The sequence below is a fragment of the Solea senegalensis genome, linkage group LG19 (genome assembly GCF_019176455.1).
Source record: "Solea senegalensis isolate Sse05_10M linkage group LG19, IFAPA_SoseM_1, whole genome shotgun sequence".
NCBI classification, from domain to species: Eukaryota; Metazoa; Chordata; class Actinopteri; order Pleuronectiformes; family Soleidae; genus Solea; species Solea senegalensis.
In genome coordinates this window covers 17787978-17808542 of record NC_058038.1, presented here as the reverse complement: position 1 = coordinate 17808542, position 20565 = coordinate 17787978, and the positions used below count along the sequence as shown (strand labels likewise).

General features: G+C 39.6%; 2 protein-coding genes across 4 annotated transcripts; one reads left to right on the top strand and one right to left on the bottom strand.

Annotated features, from left to right (window-relative positions):
• Positions 1 to 769: 769 nt before the first annotated feature.
• LOC122785546 (zinc finger protein Gfi-1b-like) lies at positions 770 to 4361 on the bottom strand. 3 transcript variants are annotated; one of them, XM_044051401.1, is made up of 7 exons: positions 4244 to 4361; positions 3963 to 4047; positions 2991 to 3283; positions 2570 to 2745; positions 1836 to 1970; positions 1179 to 1344; positions 770 to 1083 (listed from the first exon to the last, which is right to left on the bottom strand). In XM_044051401.1, exons 3-7 carry the CDS (start codon positions 3244 to 3246, stop codon positions 899 to 901), a joined length of 918 nt encoding a protein of 305 aa, XP_043907336.1. In that variant the 5' UTR covers positions 3247 to 3283; positions 3963 to 4047; positions 4244 to 4361; the 3' UTR covers positions 770 to 898. The 3 variants fall into 3 exon arrangements, with proteins under 3 accessions (XP_043907336.1, XP_043907337.1, XP_043907335.1); XM_044051402.1 differs by having other exon boundaries at positions 2991 to 3273; XM_044051400.1 differs by having other exon boundaries at positions 2991 to 4047.
• Positions 4362 to 15410: 11049 nt separating this feature from the next.
• Positions 15411 to 20232, top strand: ddx39ab (DEAD (Asp-Glu-Ala-Asp) box polypeptide 39Ab). The gene is made up of 10 exons (XM_044050960.1): positions 15411 to 15492; positions 16353 to 16567; positions 16874 to 17001; positions 17383 to 17659; positions 17750 to 17868; positions 18007 to 18138; positions 18320 to 18429; positions 18603 to 18747; positions 19359 to 19506; positions 19757 to 20232. Exons 2-10 carry the CDS (start codon positions 16360 to 16362, stop codon positions 19771 to 19773), a joined length of 1284 nt encoding a protein of 427 aa, XP_043906895.1. The 5' UTR covers positions 15411 to 15492; positions 16353 to 16359; the 3' UTR covers positions 19774 to 20232.
• Positions 20233 to 20565: the final 333 nt, after the last annotated feature.

The following is a 20565-nucleotide window of genomic DNA, read 5'->3' as shown; positions in this document are numbered from 1 at the left end:
TTGTGTTTTTGTAAAGTTAAAAACTGTAAATAAAATGCTATTTTAATGCAGGAATGTTAAATATATCTTGAATCTCCCAGCCACTGGAATATGCTTAAATGGAGCTGTTATTTGAGTTTGGAACCATGAGTAGCCTCTCTTCACATCTCACTTGATTCTGTGGAAATGATCTCGGTCTTACTCGGTGCATTGAACCCGTTTATCTTAAATCTTCTATCTTAAAATAAGCCTCATGTTACATCCAGCAGTCCCAGTACATCCTGTGAATGGATCATCATGGGTTGTCTGTTTGGAACCCAGCTGTGCCTGCTCCATTCATTAATGGCAGAATCAAACACACACACACATATGTTGTTAAGGAAAAATGGTTCAGGAAATTACACTGGATTATTTTCATCACTGTTGCCAGGCAGGTATTGTAAAAAATAATCCAATTATTGTGAACAAATGAGCTCTGACAGAGAGTTTCCTGGGATGTGTCATCATGTGTGGGATGTATTTTTGTTGTTTTTGCAACTACATTTTTAAATTCTTAAAGTCATTTATGTACTAATGACCTAGTTTTCCCCTTTGACTCAAATTAAAGGTCAAAGTCACAGTGACCTCCAGTGAAGTGAAGTTCAAGGTCATATCACAGTAATTGTGATTTTTTTAATATAATTATTCGAATAATAATTATAATACTATAATATATACATTATATATGAATCTGGACAATCTGATCTAAAGTGTAACTTTAACTCATTCAAACTGAAAAAGCACTAACAAAGAGAAAGCAGTGTAGTTTTTATTCATGCATGTTATTATTACATGACGCACATCTTTTCGCTTTGGCAGTGTCGAATGACTGAGAACTATATATAAATGTCAGCCCAGCTTCCTGGCGTCAGTTTTGAGTCTAAATGTTTCCATAACCACACAGCGTCTCTTGGTGGTGCTGAAGGTCCAGCCTACGCTGGAAGGTGCGATGACACCGAGGGCAGCTGAACGGCTGATAGCTGTTGTGTTTGCGACTGTGGGTGATGAGGTTGGAGCTTTGGCTGAATCCTTTACCGCACACCTTGCACACGTGTGGTTTCTCACCTGAGGGAGGATCAGAGAGAGAATGTGCTCAGTGTTTTGGCAGCATGAATTTGAGCTTCTGACAATAGCAGTCGGTTGCTTTCGTGTTGACTTACCCGTGTGTATGAAAGTGTGCTTTTTCATGTCCGACTTCTGGTGGAACCTTTTCCCGCAGAACTGGCAGGGGTAGGGCCGTGTGTCAGAGTGGATGAGAAGGTGTGTGGACAGGGTGGATGAGCGCTTGAATACCTTTCCGCACACCTTGCAGCCAAAGCTACGGTCCTGGATATGCATGGACATTCAAAGACTTAAAGGGGCTATATGTAAGAAATGGCATCAGACATCAGACATCAGAAGTAGTGCAGAAATTCTAATTTGTGGACTGCAACCTCTAATGTTTTGGACTGTTGGGCCATCACCCACCACAACCTACTCCAGAAAAGCAGCTATGGGTCGCAAATGCCACATTATATTACATATATTATACATATACATACATGATACATACAGTGTATATATATATATATATATATATATATAAATATATATATATGTATATATATATATATATATATATATATATATATGTATGTATTCATAGTGAAGCATGACATACTATATAGGATCTTTGGATTATAACAGACTTTGCATTTTTTATCTGTCCGATATCCGATCCAGTGATTTTTATGACCAGTATCGGACTGATGCTGAGACTGAGTATCGCATCGACTCATCGCTCGGTTTGTACTGAAAATAACAATACATGATTGTACCTTCGCTCTACCGTAGCTTCTAAGCCCTGTGAAGCTGAAGGCCATGTGCGTCCTGTCTGTAGCTGTGGGTGATGGTGTCAAGGGAACAGAGACATGAGCTTGGAGGCCACCTGACAGCAGGACTTCTGACAGAGACTGAGACAAACAGAGAGTAGTGCACAGTTCAATTGCTACAACCAACCACTTTTAACTATTTTCTGATGAATTACATGATGAAAAATGATTGGCTGATACGGCGGACATGAAAATGGTATCCTATTTATTTTACAATTTACCTGCTCGATATATCAGAGACTAGTAAAATGTAGCAGGAAATGAGGCAATTTGAATTTGGTTATTGTACATGAGAAGAAATAAACGTTATACAATTTTCTATGTCTATTTTCACAATTTGTGATCACAATTAGGTTTTCATGAATATGGGAATTCAGACTCATTTAAGACATCAAGACAAACATTGGTGGGGGATTTCATAACTGTGTGCATAATATGTAAAGATAAATTAATGCAAATTATAAAATGTAAATTAGTGCTAACAAGAAAGCATCACTCTCCAAGCAGAGATGAACTTTAGGTATACATTTATTTTCTTTTACTAGTTTACAAAACGTCACTACAACAAAAACTATTTGCATTTTCAGTCTTTTTGATCAGATATGTTGTGGTAACAATAGTCAATTTAAACAAATTGAATGAACTAGTGACAGGTGATCACAGCCCACAGGGCATCATACCTTTTCACAGAGTAGACACTGGCTGACGGGGGATCTGAGATCAGTGTGCGATGTGTGGTTGAGAAGCAAGCACACCAGTTTCTCCAGTTCCCTCTCCCTCTCTGATGCTTGGTGTTGTTTTGGCAACCATGGCGAGGCGAGCAGAGCAGCATCTCTGTCCTCCACCGGAGCTTTAGCTGCGATATGAAAGGATTGATACCATTTGAACCATGAGTTCACGCAACGCTGACTAAGCCTATCAGCGCCACATGACTCTATCTGTGTCTCTCAGTATAGCAGAGTTTAGATTTTCTGTTCAAGAAGACTAAACAGAGGCATAATTATTAGAACAACAACATCAACAACAACAAAAATCACTTAAAGTTAGACACTGAAACACTGGGAGCAACACTTTCACAATAAGATATGAACTCTTGAGTACCTGACGTCCAATGATCGTCTGTGGTCGCACGGTTAAACTGGACTCCCATCTCATCCCACGGTGATCTTATTTCACCCAGAAGACCTTTGACTCCTACAGCAGGGCACACAGGCTGCATGGCATCTTCAGGATGCCCACTCTCCGATCCTTTCATGCGCTGCACAGGCTGTTCAGTCTCTGCGTTTTGTCTAAAGCAATCCTTATACGGGCTGAGTAGATGAGACCTTCTACATTTGACGAGAAAGGACCGAGGCATAGCAGGAGGGTGACTGGGAGAATGAACCTGCAGGAGTCTGAAAGGTTTAGATCTTTCATGTCAGGTTTGGATCCTTGCACACCTGCTCGTACATGTTCAGTTACAATGCCAGAGCTTGAGGTTTCCTTCACAAATACAGCGTGCCACCTGCACTTAAGTTTCAGGGCTGTCACTGAGGATAACCCTGCTGTGGTGTCGTCGAAATACTCAACTGACACAGATTATCTGCTTTCAATTAAACATCCTTTTGAAATGCATACATTCGTCTTATTAAAAATGAAAAGCAGCATCAGTAATTGTTTCACATTTGAAAATGTCATTTCATCATTAGCAAAATTAGCAAATCAATTGTGTATTTTTGCTTGATGAAGGGGCGACATTTATTAATTTATCATGAGTTATTCAGCAAGTAATCTAATAAAAAATGCTTTAGAATTAGTTTATCATTTGGTAAACAAGGAAGGAAAGCCTGAAAGAAAACAACTTGAGAAGACTAAACTGCTTATGAATAAGAAAACTTTAACATTAATGAAGATTTAGTATTAACCTCTTTATTAAATCCACTTCATAATCTAGTGTTTTCTGTAATCTGTTATGTGCATCCTGTTATCTTTCACAATCTAAGGTCGGTCAGAGTACATTGTAGTGAACCGAAGTTGAAAATACATCAAAAGAAAGTTTAAACAGCGTATGTGACCATAACAGTGGCAGCTTACCTTTGTATTGCGCTGCTGAATGTTGAGTGTTTCTTGTGTCCTTGCTGCTGACAGCGTCCTCTTTTCTCTTTCTCACACCCATCAACTGATGACATGACACAAAGAGATATGATTTGATTTTGAAACACTGCTGAGGCTTGTGGGACTGGAGGTATGGGAGTGAGGGAAATGACACAAAAACCTTATCAGAATGTCAAAATAAATGAAAGGCTGTCATTTGAAAATGAAAATGTTCAAAATATCTTGAATCTGTCAATTGATCTGGACATTTTTTTTTTTACCTCAGGATCTGCCTCCATTTGACAAGTAAAGGCTCCAAAAACACCTTGTTAGTTCAGTCGACTGTAAATTTTGGTCCCAGTTTGAATAAAGGTGTCACTGTACTGATGTCAAGATGAATCATTGATTAGTGTAGGACTAACTTGCTCGTGTCACTGCTGAATTCACCACTACAGTAACCACTTGTGTGGGTGGACTCATAAACATCTTTTGGAAAGTTTGATATGTCATCAATCCCATTTCAACGTTCTTTTGTTATCACAGTTACCTCAAACACTAAGTTAGTAGCATGTACAGAGCTTAACAAATGTATGTGACCACCACCCAAAACCACAGCTGCCATAAATTAACAGCAATGGTAATTATCAAAATATTTTTTTATTTCTGTAGTGTTTAATACACCAACTCTTTAACCAAAGTTTCATTTTTAATGCTAAAATATGATTATTATTTTTATCCATGAATTTTAAAATAATAAAGCACATTATTATTATTATTTCTTGATTAAGATGTGAAATTAAAGTTATTTACTTCCATTCCTGAACAGAAGAAAATAGTCTTAGTGTTTGAATGTTATGCTTGATTCATTTATATAATAAACCCATCATTTGTGTGACGTATATTTTTAAAGCTGTAGTTGCAAATATTTTTGTAAATCCTAAAAACAACAGGATTTAGCACGAGTCATTACAGTTGTTTACTGTACAGTTTACAGTAGTGTCCATCCCTGTACATGTACCAGAAGCATTCGCTGTAGCTACTGTACATCCACATGTATGCATGTATGACGTATTTTCATTTCCCCTTATACTTAAATACTTAAATTATATATAGAAAAGCTCACTCATTGAAGACACAAAATGTTAACATAACTCAAAGTAACTCTGACTTAGGCAGACCTGGCTAAACCAATTCAGGTTGCAAAATGATGGATTAAAGCAGTCTTCATGTTTTTGGATAACATGCCTTTGTCGGGTTGAAAACATTGAAAAGAAAGAACAAAAAGTCAATCAATATGCAGATGATATCCTCTTTTATACAGATATATCCGGAAAGCTTCCATTGTGGGGACTGTGGTCTGATGTTGGTTTATCAATGGTTGAAATATCCTCTAGTCCCATGGTTCTCAAACTGTGGTAAATGTACCACCAGTGGTATGCAAGCTTCCTCTGGTGGTACTGTTCTGTGTGAATGGAGTGGAGTTGAGGAAACTAGTACCTAGAAAATGAAATCTCTTGCCCCATCTTAATCTAATGTCACTATACCAGTGTGTGAAGTACGTGTGAGGAAGAGGAGGAGGATGAGAAAACGTTCTGTTCTTCTAACATAATGCTACTGGTATAAATCATCATGCAACAGTAAAAGTTTGGTTCACACTGGAATCATGAAGTTTGGAAGACGTGCTGACATGGTTACAGCATGGTAATACAACATGTACAATAAACATGTAGTTATATATGTAGTGCAATATACACACCTTACATATATCTACCGTTGTACAGTATGTATTGTATTGTAAACGTGCATCACCTTTTACCAAGTGCAATATATAAAATAACATCCATCCACTCTGCTGTACAATGTACAATGTACTGTATGCACTATCATATACTGCATATTTCCCTTACTGGCTCCCACAATACTTTGAAATACCTTTTTTACATATCCTTCTAATTTTTAGCGAAGGTATTGGTGCACTGTTTTATTTCTTTTATCTCTTCACTTGCACTACTAGAGCTGTCCTTTAATCTCGTTGTACACTGTATAATGACAATAAAGGTGATTCTGATTCTGTTATATTACAACGAAAACAAGCAGAGAGTCTTCCACGTTGAAGTCCAGTTTATTGTCGAACCACAGTATGCGGCCTGTTACTATGAAACAGCACCTGATGTTATGTTAGCTACCATCATAATGACTGTCTTGCCTCTGGAGGGCTTTAACATGCCATTTGCTCATATGACCACTAAGCATCACTTACATTTAATACTTGTCGCTTGCACAACAAGCCAGAGGAGTTACATGGGAGTACAGTCTCCCTTAAATCCACTTTGTCTCATGTCGAAAAACCAAAGGGATTCTACATTGTATCAATTTATCTTTTAGTTATTTATCTTTTTACATTATTTCTGAAAATAATGTAAGGGGGTGGAGTGGCTCAGTGGTTAAGACCCTACCTTGTGTACCAAAGACATCATGGTCGCAAGTTCGATTCCACCCCTGGCTAATTGTACTTGATTCCATTGTAAGTCGCTTTGGATAAAAGCGTCTGCTAAATGACATGTAATGTAATGTAAACCACCACCATTTAACCAGTGGGAATAAACCAATACTTTTGCAGATGTGTGGAGTTACAACTACATAATTGAATGCGACGGCCTCAGGAATCACAGTTTGTGAGGCAAAAAAAAACGAAACAACAACCTTCGATGCAAATGTGTAGCTGCTGTCAAGCAATGGGGGTCTCAATCTGACTTCAGATTGAAATCAAATCACCAAGCCCCACATATAAACTGAAACCAAAGCACCTCTCTGTGTGTATACATTTTTGCAGACATCTCTTTGACTTCTATAAGCTGCTGTAAAACAGAGCTGCGTTCACCTTGATGTGCACGAAGAGAGGCATGGCAGAACCCTGTGGTTGATGTGGTGGGGGGCTTGCAACCTTTTCCCAGGGGCTGTCAGGGAGAGCAGACGAGAGGAGCACAGGGAGCTGAGACGGGCTGGTGGGTTCTGTGGCTCTGTGTCTGAGGGGGGTTGAGGTGTTCAGGGGCTTCTTGTTACCCTGATGATGATAGTAGAGTGCCTTTCTAGGAACCTGAAACTTGGGGAGGATAAGGGGGTGGGGGTGTAGCTGTTCATTTCCTACACAGTTAATTTTGCAGTGTTAAATATGCAGTGTCAAAGTTTAATGAGTTTCAGAGTTATTACAACAACAGATTGAGTAGAATGTTCCCTAGGAAAGAGTTGCTGTACTTTAACACCAATTCTGATAAGAACCAAATACACTCAGACACAGTGGTAATTTAACTCTTTAACTCTCTAACTTTATGAATCATTTTACTTTATAGCACTGGATATGAGTTATGTCAGTTCCCCCTTGCTTTAAAATGTTTCTTCGACAGAAATGTTGTGAACTTCATCGAAAGATGTTTCGCACACTTTCAAAAATGACCAGATTCTTCTTAATTCCAATAAATACCACCACATGAATTATATTGCTGAAACTTTAAACCAGCAATGAAACCTGAGTTACCGGGTCACTCAATAATATGTAAATAGTTGGAACCAGCCTGTATCTTTAAATGGGCACTCTAAATAACAATAGGTCATGGAGTCTATTTAAAGGTAAGCATTTACAAGAAATTACTGAAATGGGGGGAGGCAAGTATGGTAATGTGTATGGTAAGTAAGGGTAAGTGTGTCTTCTGTGTCTGTGATGAAGGTTTTCATTGTACCACAGTTTCAAATGAAATGATGTCGTGAGATAAGGTTTTTCTATTTTAGAATACAGGGAAAAGACAGGGACTTTTGACAAAATGTCCATGTTTTAGAGATGATGAAATGATGTGGGTGAATTACCAGGCCAACAGTGTAGACAGGAGGCACTGCTGAGCTGCATCGTGTGGAGGTGTACTTCAAGGTTTTTCTTGGGAATAAACATGGTATCGCGATAAGCTGCTTTGATCCTAAATTGTATTATTTTTCACTTGCAAGTCTTCACCTTTATGATGGTGAAATAATAAGCCGCTGCTGTGTTTGCGTGTGACACCTTCTCTCTGTGAAAGTGACCTAAAAGCTCTCATGTACTTGTACACAAAGCATAATAACAAAGAAATGCTTGATTTACAGAGGCCGTCCAGAACTAAACAGCAGATTAGTTCATCAGCAGTTAGCAATTTAGTGTTCGATCCAAGAACTTTCCTTAAGACAAATAAGAAAAGCACTGTACTAATTCAACAGGTGGATGCAAACATGACTCAAGTGTTGCCTTTTTATTCCACACAAATGCCCCACTTTGTTTGACTGGATGTTTGTAACCTAATCGCAGTGTGTGACAACAAAAAGTGCCAATATTACGGCAATTGAAAAGTAATAGTGAAATATTGAAAAATAGAAGACATATAATATATAAATGCATACATATATATATATATATACATATATATATACACATGTTTTGTTTTGGGGCTTTTTGTCAGGAACAGGTTTCTAAAGCTTTTGATTGTCATCGTTGCCAATGGGTACTATGTTAAAACAACAGTGTTTACTGATTATGAGTGCATAACATTAGGAGTCCAGTATTTATATTAAAGAGAACAAGAGAACAGAACTGCACAGCACATCAGTGCACATATACAGTGTGCATCCATGTTTAGAGAACACCAATTTGCCCCTGGTTCCAGACCAATAGCATGTGATGCCTGAAACAAGAAGAGCTAACCAAAGTCAACTTACAGTGATTCAAAACAATTGCAATTCAGCAGTAATAGTTTCTCAATAAATATAATGCTCAGGCCTCGTTGACAACTATCTTGGTGAGGTTTACTGATCTTCCTGTTTGTGCACGTTCTCCATTTGTCTCTTGTGACAACAAGTTAGGAGTTTCATGCTCATTCAGCTCAAGGTTACATCATTACACCAAATAAATTGTGGTTAGGGATTACAGAGTGAGTGATAACATAATCACTCTGGGTCATGCTGCACTCGCTGCTCCTCTGTGTTTTTTTCTTCTGTGGTTTCACCTTGTGGACTTAGTGATTGCAGCACTGTGCCACATTCTCACAGTCAAACGCTTCTCTATTTTACCCCCACCCACACAAAGAGCAACTTTTACAAACAGAGCAAGACTTTCTCCTCACTCAGAGGCAAGATGATGTTTTTATGTTGATGTTGGTGATGTCTGGATGGCACACTGAGACATTTCATAACCAACAAGTATTTTTTGCTATATAACAAATAAGATGGGAGAAAAAAAAAACTCTATTTCTTCTGTACCCATGAGAACTGTGGACCGTATCTGCTCTCGATATCACACCATATATCATTTGGGCATGCACAAAGGTGAAGCCACTATACTCATGAGCCTCCCACTGAGCAGGAAACATGTATGAGGGTTTTTTTCTGTTTCACCTTATTACATCCTCCCACTCATTTCAATCAATTTCTGTCAGATTCCAAGCACAGATTCAGACTAAAAACCAAACCACAATGTTTATCAAGACACTGAAGAAGCTCATTTTTGTATGTAGTCAGAAGCAGTGTCTCTGGTGTCTACAGCTTTCTCAACCGATTGAAGACAGTGAAAAGGTTGGTGATGATTCTGGTGTTGATAATTCTCGTGTTCAGCCAGAAAATGGGCATCCCCACTCCCACACATGCACCCGACTCCCTGAGATTTGAATAACTTTGATGATGCAGGGCTACAGAGATGTAAGAGGGTGTGAGAACTGCAGAATGACATGGTACCCAAGACAGTGACTGCCCACATTAGCAACAGTGGAGGTGGTATATGTGGTCAGAGCCTGCATATGTGAGAAGATTTATAGTTGAGTTGTCTTATTTACCTTAATATGAATGTCGTCATGGAAACTTATATGGTCACACGTGTATGTGAAGCCAGATCGAGTGGCAACTGGTAGTAATGTCACCCACAACAATCTGAACTCCCGTTTTGGAGCCTTGAGATTTGCGATTTTGCCACTGCCATGTTTAGGTTTTGCTGTTGTCAATCACAGTGGTTTCCACTCCTATAACTTACAAAGTAAAATTCATGTCCCATTAAAGAAGACCTAAATCTAGTGATTGATGTTATAAATGAAGTGAGAAGTAGGCTAATTTTTCCATTTAAATATACTTTTTTTTTTTTTCAACCAGCAAAGTCGCCCCCTGGTGGCTATTCAATTACTCTTTCTTCCAGGTTGCCCTTAACCAGCAAGCCAGACCTACATCCACTTTTTACTTACAATCCAGGTCTGAATTGGGTCAATTAAGACACATAGTAACTGATGCATGTTTGCTGATGCTGTATATCCCTGTCTCCTTGTCCCTCACTTTGAATAACCGGTGTTGTATTCCTATTCGGGTTACAGCCACACCCCATCCTGGTCTCTGATGGGAAATCAGATATGGGTCTGTGACATGTCGGAGAAGTGTCACTGTAACCTCTGTAATCATGTCTTTAAATATTTCACACTAAGCAAATATCATGTGACAGTCTGGACTCGCAAAACCTCAATCAGAAAGAAAATCCTGTAGTTAGGCTAGGCTTAAAACGTGGTGTAGCCAACTTCCTCATTATTGCCATCTTGAGAGTGCCTGTCACTGACGAAGTTGCACCTTACATTAAAATGTGTAGTGTAGATATGCGTAAGCAACTGGAGTTTTGTTCAAGATGTTTCACCTCTCATCGTAGAAACTGGAGAAGCCATTTGGATGAGAGGTGAAACATTTGTAGGTATCAGCTCGTTCAAGATGGAGCCAGCACACATCTTGGATGTAGACCACATGGCCCTTTGTTCTAAGACCAAGAAGGTCATAGAACTCTCTCAAGTCTTTCAAGAGCCCCTATGTTCCAGACATCAGTGTCACTGATCAGTTTGCTACATGTGACCCCACATGTCATCAACAATATAAAAGCCAGATTCTCCTCCACCTCCTTCTCTTCTCTAGTCGCGACCTCACTTCTCCTCCCGTGAGGGGGTAACACTGACCTTCTTCTCTGCCCAGGCCCTCTGGGTGCAGACCACGGGCCAGACATCAGCTCTCCAACTGAAGGGCCTTCATTACAGCGATAAACAAGAGAACCCTCTCTGCTGCTCTCCAAGCAGCCTGTTATCCTCCCATCAGAGGCAGTGATACCAGAGCCTGCCTAAGGATCAACCAAGGACCCAAAGCCATGTTAGCTCCAATGAGCTAACTTTGTAAAGAGGAACCTGAGCAACAGACACCAGAAACACAGTCAACCATCTACTGTCTCTGGACCAACAGACAGCACCTCAAAAGGACATTTCTTGCATCTTGCATCTTGCATTTTGCATCTAGCATCACACAAATTGGCTAAGCATAGACTGTTTAACCTTGTGAATTATTGTATTGAGCTGACTCAATGCATATGTGTTGTTGTTATGTCAAGATTTAGGTTAATATGATGTTCAAGATGTGCATGCTACAAACTTTTTGATTTTACTCCGCCATCTTGTTGTAGTTTCTTTGTCGTCCGCCATCTTGGTTTGTAGTCCACCTCTACCTGACTCAGCCATTTGGTCTGTACACACACACACACTGTATATAATCACACTGAGTCTTGATGTTTGATGTCTTTTTAATAAATGTTTCTAAAATATATAGTCTTGGCTGATCAATATTGCACAAGTGTGAATATTGCCAACCTCTTCCCAGTAGAACTCCAATCTTTCAATTCAAGCTAACAGTTGATGTGGCATTGTGATTTATCAATTGTTAAATTAATTATTAATCATGATCCAGATTGGTAATCGGCTAAATTCATGAGACTGAATCAGTGAATTTTTCCATTCTTTCGATGAGTGGGGCCTCAGGGAACTTTACTAAGTAATATTAATATTTTTGGTGTTAATGTTATTATTATTAATCTTTGATAGTCAATAACTGATAGAAAGGGTCATATGTATATATATATATATATATATATATATATATATATATATATATATATAGTAACATAGCTTGTGTCTGTGTAATGTCTTCACTAAATAATAGAAATTAGATTTGCTGAGGCCTGTTGCAAGCTTGTTATATCTTTTTTTTCATAGATGTGTGAAGCCGGTCACATAACACAACCCCACCCAAATCCTCCCGTATGGGCATGATTGAGAGTCTGCCGGATGTGTGTCTATATCACTGATGAAAAGGTGTGAAGCCGCAGGCCATTTTGTAGCACAGCCTTAAAACTGAGGGTGTCATTAAGTTATCGGCCCCTTGCAATGTTGAGTGAGGCTCGCCACAGCCCTGTTGTTGTAGTACAGTAAAAATACATTTTTCGGAAAGGTTTCAAAAAGCACAATCAGTTGTAATGACATCATGGAACATTTGATGTTCCATGTTCCATGTTCTTATCTGTTCACCATGTTGAACAGTGTTGTAACTGAAACCCTACAGGATGTAATAACACATTTCATTTTTGAAACTTACAACCACTTGAAACTAGTTAAAGCAACACTGTTGAGTAACAAACAGAAAAAGTGGACGACTACTTCGTCTTTATGACTGAACTCAGCTCGATATTATTTAAGTTGCTGGGCCTAATTCTGGCTCTTTGCAATTTGAGTTGCACACTTCTCAAAGTGTTCCTACTTCTTCACATAAATAACATAATCCAAGCACAGAGGTTCAGGTGTAGGGTGGGAATATAAGAGACTTCATTCTCCCCACTACAAATCTGTGAGTCACCTGATTTCTAATCTGTTCATTTAAGAGAAAGGAGTTGCATAGTGTCACTTTAAATGGGGACGTTAATATCACCCTCATCTCTAGGCACTAAGTCCCAAAAGATCAGTTTAGTTTACCGTAAACATAAGCTTCTTTAGCTGAGATGGTGGCATGGTGCTGGAGATGACACGATTTTGTGAAACAAGGCAATGTGGAAAAGCCCGTTATGTGTCTTTGTGTGTGACAACAAATTGAAACGCTGTCAGGCTGCCAGAGCGTCCTTGCACTTTGATTCTTTATGCTGTTTATCAGATAGCAGGGACCGGTACAGGTGTCGTCTGTTGCTGATTTTAGATTTAACAAGTTTTGCAAAACACAGCATGAGCCTCTCAAGGCTTAGTGTAGAGTGAGCTTTACTTTGTGCACAGCAGTAGATGGTGTGAAAATGTTACCCAAGGAATCGTCAATATCCTTCAAAGGTACACCTTCACACATTATCTCGTTTTGTTTGACAACACTAACTGTCAGTCTCATGTCGTGCTTGTCACCAGTGTTGTACCTATAACACTCTGCACTTACATGTGCATGCATGTATGCACACACATGCACACACACACATACACACATTTAGCAAAGCTTACACAATAAATTCACACAGCAGCTGGAGCAGCTGTGCAGGCTACATTTACATTGTAGTTCACTGTCAGTTTGAGTCTTTGTTCCAGATTCTTCTTGACCCAGATACAAAAGAAACCACACACTGACCCAGATATATGACCCTCATGTGCACACACACACACACTATGACCTTCATGTGCAACACACTGCCCTACACACAAACATTTAAAGGTAAGAATTTGGTTAATTAAAAACTGTCCTGAGCTTGTCCTGAGTGTCTTCTGTCACCTTTAATCTCTTAAGGACCAAGTCTGGGTTCACAGGTTCACTCCTGTGAAAAACAGAAGCAGCGCACACACAGTGGGTAGAAGAAGTGGAGTCACATAGTGATGTTAAACTCAGAGAGCTTTAACTTCAGCAGCCCCTGCTGGTTATGACTAGTCATCACTTTATCTTTGGAGGAAGCAGTTGGAAATTAATGCATGGGGTTTTTAAAAAGAAAAAAGAAAAACAGTGAAGGCACTAGAAACCTATTTTAATCCTAATTACACAAAAATATACTGTAATGTAAACAGGTATAATTGATTCACACAAGTAAATGATAAGACATTTCCAGTAAACATAGTGATGATAAAAAGTAACCTGGTAAATAATGTGTAAGAGCATTTATTTTTCTTGTGAATTAGATTTTTGTCAGGGTCTTGAACCACAAGTGCTGCATTCGATGTTGGCAACCCTTCGATGTTGGCAACCCTCCAAAGCAGAGGCCTCGAACTTGCAGCCACATGCGCCCCTCGATATTTCATGCAGCCCACTTTTTAATATGACTGTAAAATGTAAGTGGATGTGGCAGAGATTTTTATGCCGCATGCTCTTCCTGACACAACCCTCCCATTTATCCGGGCTTTAGACCAGTACACTGGATGTGTGGAGTCAATTTAGACTGTCCAATTAACAATGAGCAGTGGAGATACTGTGGTACCTTGCTCAGGGGTACCGCAGCCCTTGACATGGCAGGGACTTGAAGCAGCAAACCTTTGGTTACAAGCCGTGTTCCCTTTCTACTTGGCTATATGAGCTGCCCCTGTTTTGGATATTTATGGAACATGTACATGAACATGTTTTTCATTGTGTGCTTTTTGTTGTGCTATATCAAAGAAAACATTTTTATTTTGAAATTATGTGAACTATTGTCACAACTCATGATGGAATATCATGATATAATTTTAAACTGATATTGCACACCCTTAACTGAATAGTTGAACTTTCTTCTTCTACTTTATTGGTCCCCTGCTGACCACAGTAGATACTCAGTGGCCCCCAGGTCATTCCAGTTTGAGACCCATGCTCCAAAGGCTGAGTGTCGGCCAGCTGAGGAGGCTTTACATCTGCCTGTAAAGCCATAAATCTACACTGAACTCATCTTTGTACATCACAACATCACTCTTAACCCCCCTTGAAGGATTTTACCATGTTGATAAACATACAATTAGAATGTCTTGCCACATCAAGAAATATACAAAAATATGTTAAAACACAATCAGCAGCAGTAGAATCTAAGCCTATAGTCAGATGGTGCTTGCTATAGTAAAGAACGATTCATAGCATTGTTTCTATTTTATTGTTTATTTTTTACATAGATACTGTAAAGTAATACATAATTGCAACAGAGATTACTTGAAGCTAATAGACATTTGTTGTCAGGTAAAACAGAATACTGTACAACTTATAATCTTAATAATCACAACATGTGCACAATGCATGTGAACAAGTGCAAAAGTGGAGCACCAAAAGCTATGTTGTAATTACTTCTGTTAACTGTGTGCTCATTTGGCATTTGGATTGGAATATATCAATTTTAATCCTAATGTAACAGTTATGACAATACTAGTAATTATAACTATAGCCTCGCAACTGCAGCCCTGAAGGCACGGGTAATAAAAAAAAATTAGAATAATGAAAATAATTGTCCTTTCAATTTTTTCCTGTCCCTCGCGAGCCTCCATACCGTCTTTCAGCAGTGTATCCCGCTTTTTTGCATTGCGTCGACTGCGGAACACTTTTCGTCCAATCATTGGCCCTGTTTTTGATTGGTCGCGCAAATCCACCAATAACGTCAACGAATTCGAAGGGAGGCGGAACTTCCGCCTACTGGTATTAAACCAACTGAGGCCTGTCCATGCGGTTCTGAGCTGAAGGTGGACAAGTAACCTACGCGTAAGAGGTAAGAAAGCAATATCGACGAAATTGTAGCATTGAATGACTTCTAAAATACCAAATGTCGTCGTCGAAGTCCTAAGTAGGATTTATTTCTGCTAGGTTCAAAACGTAGGCTGGCCGGGATTCAATTTTTTTTTTTTTCATTGTGTGCTTGAGGCCACTCGGCTGGCAAACGTTTTGTAGCTTAGCATGTGTTAGCTTAGCCAACTAGCTAGTGTTCTTCGCATTTGTTTTTACTGAGTAAATATGCGCCCCCACTCATCCGTTCTTGTAAGGTATACTTTATAAGCGCTCGCGTGCTTTAATTGTTTACTCTTTGTTTGGTGAATTTGGGTTGTTTTGGTGTTTATTACCGTGTGGCGCTTTAGCTTGCCACGTTAGCAGTGGTTATGCAACACAATAGCTTCCCAGTGTTGTAAATGGCTCAGAAGCTAACCGGTTTCAGTTAGGCTACGGTTAATGCAGGAAGAAGAGTTTGGAGTCTGTGGTTCGCCGAGGTAACGAATTGTTACTCAAAGAGCACACGTGCTTAATTTAGACCTGTATTATTCATCTCTCGGTCGACGGTTTTTTGTTTTAGCATATGCAGCATTTCGCGCATTAGGATGGGGTTGTGTCGGTTGTCTTTATTAGCACCCGTGTACGTATTGCTCAGAATCGTATCCCTTTTATGCAAACGTGATGATAGCTACAAACACGGCAGTAGCATGAAAGTTATATCTACACATTTTGTAATATGTGATGGAACCTGACACTAAGAATGACAACAGGTGGGCTTTGTTAGGCCCCACCACAACAGCTGAGGCCTCTGATGATCCATCGGAGACGAATGGAAAATCTTGACTTTGTTCTCCCTGTGTCCAGACAGACAATGGCTGAAAATGATGTTGATAACGAGCTGCTCGACTATGAAGAAGACGAAGAACCACAAGGAGCACCAGAGAGTGCAGCCCCAGCAGGCAAGAAGGAGGTGAAGGGTTCCTACGTTTCCATCCACAGCTCTGGCTTCAGGGACTTCCTGCTCAAACCAGAGCTGCTCCGTGCCATCATCGACTGTGGTTTTGAGCATCCATCTGAAGGTGAGGCTTTTAGAAACGTGCATTTTATTATCATGCAATAAGGGAATTGTACTAAGAAGTTGCGTGCCCTGTTAAGTGTGATGTACATTGCAAATGCAACTTTTGTATTGTTGCACTTACTGGTGACCTTGAGCGCGGTGAAAAGTGCCTCTAAATAAAATTTATTATTACTGTGATATTTAAAGTGTTATCTGACTTGTGCTAGTGGGAATGTGTATGTTAGTCTGTGTAATTGCTTTGATGTTATTGAATTTCTGTTAACACAATGTAAATACACTGTTTATATTTGTTTTCTCTTTCCTTCAGTTCAACATGAATGCATCCCTCAAGCTATCCTGGGCATGGACATCTTGTGCCAGGCCAAGTCTGGTATGGGCAAGACAGCTGTGTTTGTGCTGGCCACACTGCAGCAGATTGAACCTGTGGATGGGCAGGTTAGTGTATATTTAGCTCATAAACTTTACTTTATTAAGGACAAACATAACTAATAATTGTTCTGACCCCAGTACATGTAATATTACAGTGGATTTAAAACCATTGCCTTTCTCCTAGCCCTTTAAGAATTTCAGTAATGATGAAAGCATTATCTATGTAACTTTTTTGTAGCAGAGGTGTGATCTGGTGTGAAAAAGTTGTTTAGAGTACATGCTTTTAAACCTTTTTTGTGGACAGTGCACTGTTCAGAGAAGTCTGACAATTGTGACCATACATGTTAAAGTGGCTGTTTGTTTTAATGCTGACCTCTAATCTGGGGGCATTCAATTACAAAGATGCAATGTGTCTTAACTCAGTATTACTGTTTGTGTGTTCCTTAGATCTCTGTTTTAGTCATGTGCCACACACGAGAGCTGGCCTTCCAGATCAGCAAAGAATACGAGCGTTTCTCCAAGTACATGCCTACAGTAAAAGCTGCAGTATTCTTTGGTGGCCTGGCCATCAAGAATGACGAGGACGTCCTGAAGAAGAACTGCCCTCACATTGTTGTTGGAACGCCGGGTCGTATCCTCGCTCTCATCCGCAACAAGACCCTGAGTCTGAAAAACGTCAAGCATTTCGTTTTGGACGAGTGTGACAAAATGTTGGAGCAGCTAGGTGTGTTCTCTGACTTACTATCATATATTTACTAAGATTTATTTAAATTGTATGCATTGATCACCATGTCTCTAATTTGCTCTGTGGCAGACATGAGGCGTGATGTACAGGACATCTTCAGGATCACACCCCATGAGAAGCAGGTCATGATGTTTAGTGCAACACTGAGCAAGGAGATCCGACCAGTGTGCCGCAAATTCATGCAGGATGTAAGTGTTGTTGCTCATGAAGTTTCCCCACTGTCTATCACTTGGGAACTGCTCATGCAGGCAAAACAGCTGTATGTGGCGTGTTATGCACAATGTTATATGTGGCTGTTTTTAAAAAAACTGAATTTTCCCGTGCAGCCTATGGAAGTATTTGTGGATGATGAGACCAAACTTACACTCCATGGGCTACAACAGTACTACTGCAAGCTGAAGGATAGTGAGAAGAATCGCAAGCTCTTTGACCTTCTTGATGTGTTGGAGTTCAACCAGGTAAATTGATAGATGTCATTTCTGTGTCCAGACTCTGCCTGTTTGCTCATTGTATTTTTAAGTTGCATATTATAGCCCCCATTTTGAAATGTTTGGAGTGTAATGTCTGAAATTGTGAGAAGTCAGTTGCTGGTCAAGCTGTTAAAACAGTTGTGTTTTATTGTCTCTGCCTCGCCTCTAGGTGGTGATCTTTGTCAAGTCAGTCCAGAGGTGCATTGCTCTCTCCCAGCTTCTGGTGGAACAAAATTTCCCTGCCATTGCCATTCACAGGGGAATGGCTCAGGAGGAGAGGTGAGGAAAAACACACTTCCATGCAAAGATCTTAATATTGACTAATTTCTATGTCCCATTGGACTAATTGTCAAATATCTTAAGAGCATTGGCTTCATCATTTACTTCAGCACGTCATTGTACTAGATCCTGTATTAATCTTTCTGGCTCTGTCCTCCCTCTTACCCACCCAGACTGTCCCGCTACCAGCAATTCAAGGATTTCCAAAGGCGGATCTTGGTGGCCACTAACCTTTTTGGCAGGGGGATGGATATCGAGCGAGTCAATATTGTCTTCAACTATGACATGCCAGAGGATTCTGACACCTATTTGCACAGGGTAAGAAACATCAGGGACAGCTATAGACAATTTGTAGCGTCACTGACGATTTCTGTAATTATTTATGCTCAAGGCCCTTGAAGGTTTTTGGAATGTCCTTAAATAGACATGGGTTATTTAAAAGTGCTTGCTTGTTGTTGCTTGCAAGAAGGATTAGTTGATGTTTAGGTAAATCTATACCACCACTGATGTGCTACTACAGCACCTACTTACAATTCATATTTACTAGTGGTGTTGTGGGCACTGTACATTTTCTCTCTCTCTCTGCCATGCAGAACAATGAGTGAGTAATGTTAATAGAGCAAATTACATGATGCCTGGTAAATTACAAGGTCTTTGGTTGGATACAGAGTGTGCTGCAAATCAAAGTGGACACCATAGATGACTCGGCTCTTGTCTAACCCTGACATATTTACATTTACATTACATGTCATTTAGCAGACGCTTTTATCCAAAGCGACTTACAAAAGTGCATTTAAACATTTGGGTACAAAATCTTAAGCTGTGTCGGCACATTCTGACCTTGAATCTAACGGGTCCTTGATGTCTTTGAATTTGATGTCAACCATGGTGTGGAAATCCTGAATGTTTTTTTTCTCTACACCTGTCAGGTTGCCCGTGCTGGTAGGTTTGGGACCAAAGGCCTGGCTATAACCTTTGTGTCTGATGAGACCGATGCCAAGACTCTGAACGATGTGCAGGACCGCTTTGAGGTCAATGTGGCCGAGCTGCCGGAAGAGATTGACATCTCCTCTTACAGTAAGTGTTTCCATTTAGAATGGCTGTAAAATTCAGCCATGTTTGAAATGAATGATATTTTGACCATGAAGAATGATTGTAATTTGTCAATCAAGTTGCCTCACAGAATATCAGCAGTTGGTGCTGCCATGTCACTGTTCGACTCATTAAATTTAATAAGTTTCATGTTTAACATGTTGGTGAAAAGTTGGTATGCTCAGCTGTTTTCTGATCAATGTGCTCAAACCATGTCTGTCCTGTCCCCTTTTAGTCGAGCAGTCCAGATGAGTCCTCCAGCCCATCAGAAGTCTTCTTTCCATGGATCCCGAGTCTTGTGTTAGAATACTTCACTGTTGATTTTTGAAAAGCTCTGTTCACCAAACATTTATTTTTATTGTTTTTGGGGAGGGGGTGTGGTCAATTTTAATTTGTCTTTTACTGTTTGTTTAATGCTCATTGGAATTAAAACTTTTTATAAGATTTCATTTTTACTATTGTGGTCTCTTCCGAGGCTAATCGTGTCACTTCCCATATATTCATTCATTTCGGTCTGACGCCAATATTTGTTTAGAGAAATAGTTTTCACATTAAACAAAGGACATTTTAGCCCCACCCTTTTTTAATGTTGAAACTAGTTTGTATAGTTTTATTGCCCTCCCCAGTCACACACAATTGAGTTTTAGAAAGTAAATGTATCTGTTGGTATCTTGTCTTTTATTAGGTATTAAAAAAACATTCAACACAAAACTACAGCGACAACATGTCATTAATTGTATGTATTCCTTTTTCTCAAAGGCATATCAGTGACTCAAGCAGATCATTGAATTTTTTGCTATGCTAATGACAATGGAAAGAATAGTTCCATTTGACTCGCCATAAATCCAAACTGAATTATCAAATGTTTTTTGATAAACTCGGATGACACTCAAAAGACCAGTTAGTTTTGAGGGGTTTTTTTTGTCCAAATTTACCTGAGCCAGCCAGCGTACTGGTCCCAAAACCAGATAAATAGGTGGGTTGCTTCAGGAATGGCCTTTGGTGTAAAAGCCGCCAAACTAAGTATGCAGATCATCCTAGACA